Source organism: Morone saxatilis, unplaced genomic scaffold (assembly GCF_004916995.1).
Source record: "Morone saxatilis isolate NCDOM2014 unplaced genomic scaffold, NCSU_SB_2.0 Contig2, whole genome shotgun sequence".
In the NCBI taxonomy this organism is placed as follows: domain Eukaryota; kingdom Metazoa; phylum Chordata; class Actinopteri; family Moronidae; genus Morone; species Morone saxatilis.
Window position 1 is genome coordinate 18,875,544 of NW_023339762.1, and position 2,291 is coordinate 18,877,834.

The 2,291-nt window shown below is 41.4% G+C and overlaps 1 protein-coding gene across 1 annotated transcript in view; it reads left to right on the plus strand.

Moving 5' to 3' along the window:
- LOC118330399 (zona pellucida sperm-binding protein 4-like) overlaps positions 1-2,278 on the plus strand; it is a 2,522-nt gene extending 244 nt beyond the window's left edge. Inside the window, exons 2-9 of the mRNA XM_035664904.1 lie at positions 7-181; positions 264-448; positions 541-638; positions 774-931; positions 1,203-1,395; positions 1,485-1,671; positions 1,779-1,854; positions 2,102-2,278. Of these exons, the coding sequence (XP_035520797.1) occupies positions 7-181; positions 264-448; positions 541-638; positions 774-931; positions 1,203-1,395; positions 1,485-1,671; positions 1,779-1,854; positions 2,102-2,205 (1,176 nt within the window). The 3' untranslated portion in view covers positions 2,206-2,278. The remainder of the gene's footprint in view (positions 1-6; positions 182-263; positions 449-540; positions 639-773; positions 932-1,202; positions 1,396-1,484; positions 1,672-1,778; positions 1,855-2,101) is intronic.
- The last annotated feature ends 13 nt before the right edge of the window (positions 2,279-2,291 follow it).

The following is a 2,291-nucleotide window of genomic DNA, read 5'->3' on the forward strand; positions in this document are numbered from 1 at the left end:
CCACAGCCACCTCAGCCGCCCCAGCAGCCTCAGCAAAGTCAGCAACCTAAAGAAGTATTTAACACTTGTGAAGTAGCTGAGCAGTACAAGATAACATGTGGGGCTCCTAGCATCTCTGCTTCAGATTGTGAAGCTATAAATTGCTGCTTTGATGGACGCACATGCTATTATGGAAAATCCGGTCAGTATTTCTTGATTCCTCACAGAAATACATTGATATCCTACTCTGACTCTTAAGGTCCTTTATAATTTGTTGTTCTCAGTGACTCTTCAGTGCACCAAGGACGCCCAGTTAATCGTGGTGGTAGCCAAAGATGTCACTCTACCCAACATCGACTTGGAGACAATTTCTTTCCTTGGAGATGATCAAAATTGCGGTCCTGTTGGCACCACATCAGCCTTTGCCATCTACCAGTTCCCCGTCACTGCCTGCGGCACTGTCATGATGGTAAGCGTTGCGACTCTTGACTGTTCGATTTGATTTGTATTGTGTTTTTGTCAGGTAGTAACAAAGATTGAAATACTGCCAACTTACTGTAGGAGGAACCTGGTGTTATAATCTATGAGAACAGGATGTCCTCCTTTTATGAAGTCGCTATTGGAGCCTTTGGAGCCATTACCAGGGACAGCAGCTATGAGTATGTGTTTTTTGTTTGCTTAAAGTATTCAAACAATTCAGTTGTTTCAAAAATATTTAATAACCTTAAATTAACATTGTGATATTTTACAAGACAAATTTCACTCAAATGGTTTTATGACATTTCTTCTCTCAGGCTACTTGTTCAGTGTAGATATATTGGTACCACAGTTGAGGCTCTAGTCATTGAGGTTGGCCTGGTTCCTCCACCACCCCCAGTTGCAGCTCCTGGACCCCTGCGTGTGGAGCTCAGACTGGGCAACGGACAGTGTATTTCCAAGGGTTGTGTGGAAGGTTAGTGTGAAGGAGAAATTTTGTGCCATTAGTCTCATTTGGCAGTAACTATGTCACCAACTATAACATTTTTTTAAGTATCTGAAATTGATTTAATTTGTTAAATGTGTGAAGTATGTGAATGTCTTGTGGAAATTGTGACTGTTTATTTTATGGATGTTATAGTTTTGATTGTTGTGTATCTGAATAAGTGAAATATATTTAAAAGTTCAATAAAATATTGTTGAAAAAAAATAAACTATGTCACCAACTAATCTTTTTGCTTGAGCAGAGGAGGTGGCCTACAACTCGTTTTACACGGATGCCGACTACCCCGTCACAAAGGTACTCAGGGATCCCGTGTACGTTGATGTCCGAATGCTGGAGAGGACTGATCCCAACCTTGTCTTGACTCTTGGAAGATGCTGGGCAACAACTAGCCCCTACCCTCACAGTCTTCCTCAGTGGGACTTGTTGATTGATGGGTAAGTGTTGGTTTGACTTGGAGATAAGCATTTCTAATACATTTTGTGATGCTCAGTCTCCTTTTCCTCACTCTTTCCTCGTGTCATAGCTGCCCCAACCGTGATGATCGTTACCTTACCACATTGGTCCCTGTGCGTGCCTCACCAGGTCTCTTGTACCCATCCCACCACAGCCGTTTTATTGTCAAGATGTTCACATTTGTAGCTACTGGAGCTACCAATTTCGAAAAAGGAGGAGCTGCAGATCCAGATGCTTTTACTCCTCTCCAGGAAAAGGTATAGGATCCAACTATCTCAGAAAGAAAGGTTTTGTTTTGTTTTTACATTATTTTTAATATCACCTTATCTACATATCTGCAAGTAATACATTTGTTTTTTACCAGATATACATCCACTGCAACCTAGCTGTGTGCCAGCCCTCTCTTGAAAATAACTGTCAACCTAAGTGCTTCAGAAAGAGTGAGTAGTACAGTATTCACTTTGATGATATAAACACGACCAATAGGGTGTTTGTTTGATGTCTGTTTCCCTTGTTTTTAATAAAGATGAATACAATAAGCTAAATAGTGTCTTTTACGGGAACAGCATAGTTTTTGGTATGAAAATCTGAAAATCTGGACATATCTAAACAGTAAAGGACATCATCTTGGGTCTTACTTAACCTCAAGTCTGACCGCAACTGATCATTGTCATGTATTTTTCACAGGGAGATCAATTGCTGCTTCTGCCGGGGAGAGCACAAGAGCTGAGACCAGTGTGGTCAGCAGTCAAGAGATCATCATTATGGACCCAAGCAGGAATACTCAGTAACAACATCCAGGCAGCCTACCTGGCTATCATGAAATCTCTGTTCTCAAACCTTACTTTAGGACCCGATCAAGGACGTCTCCATGGCA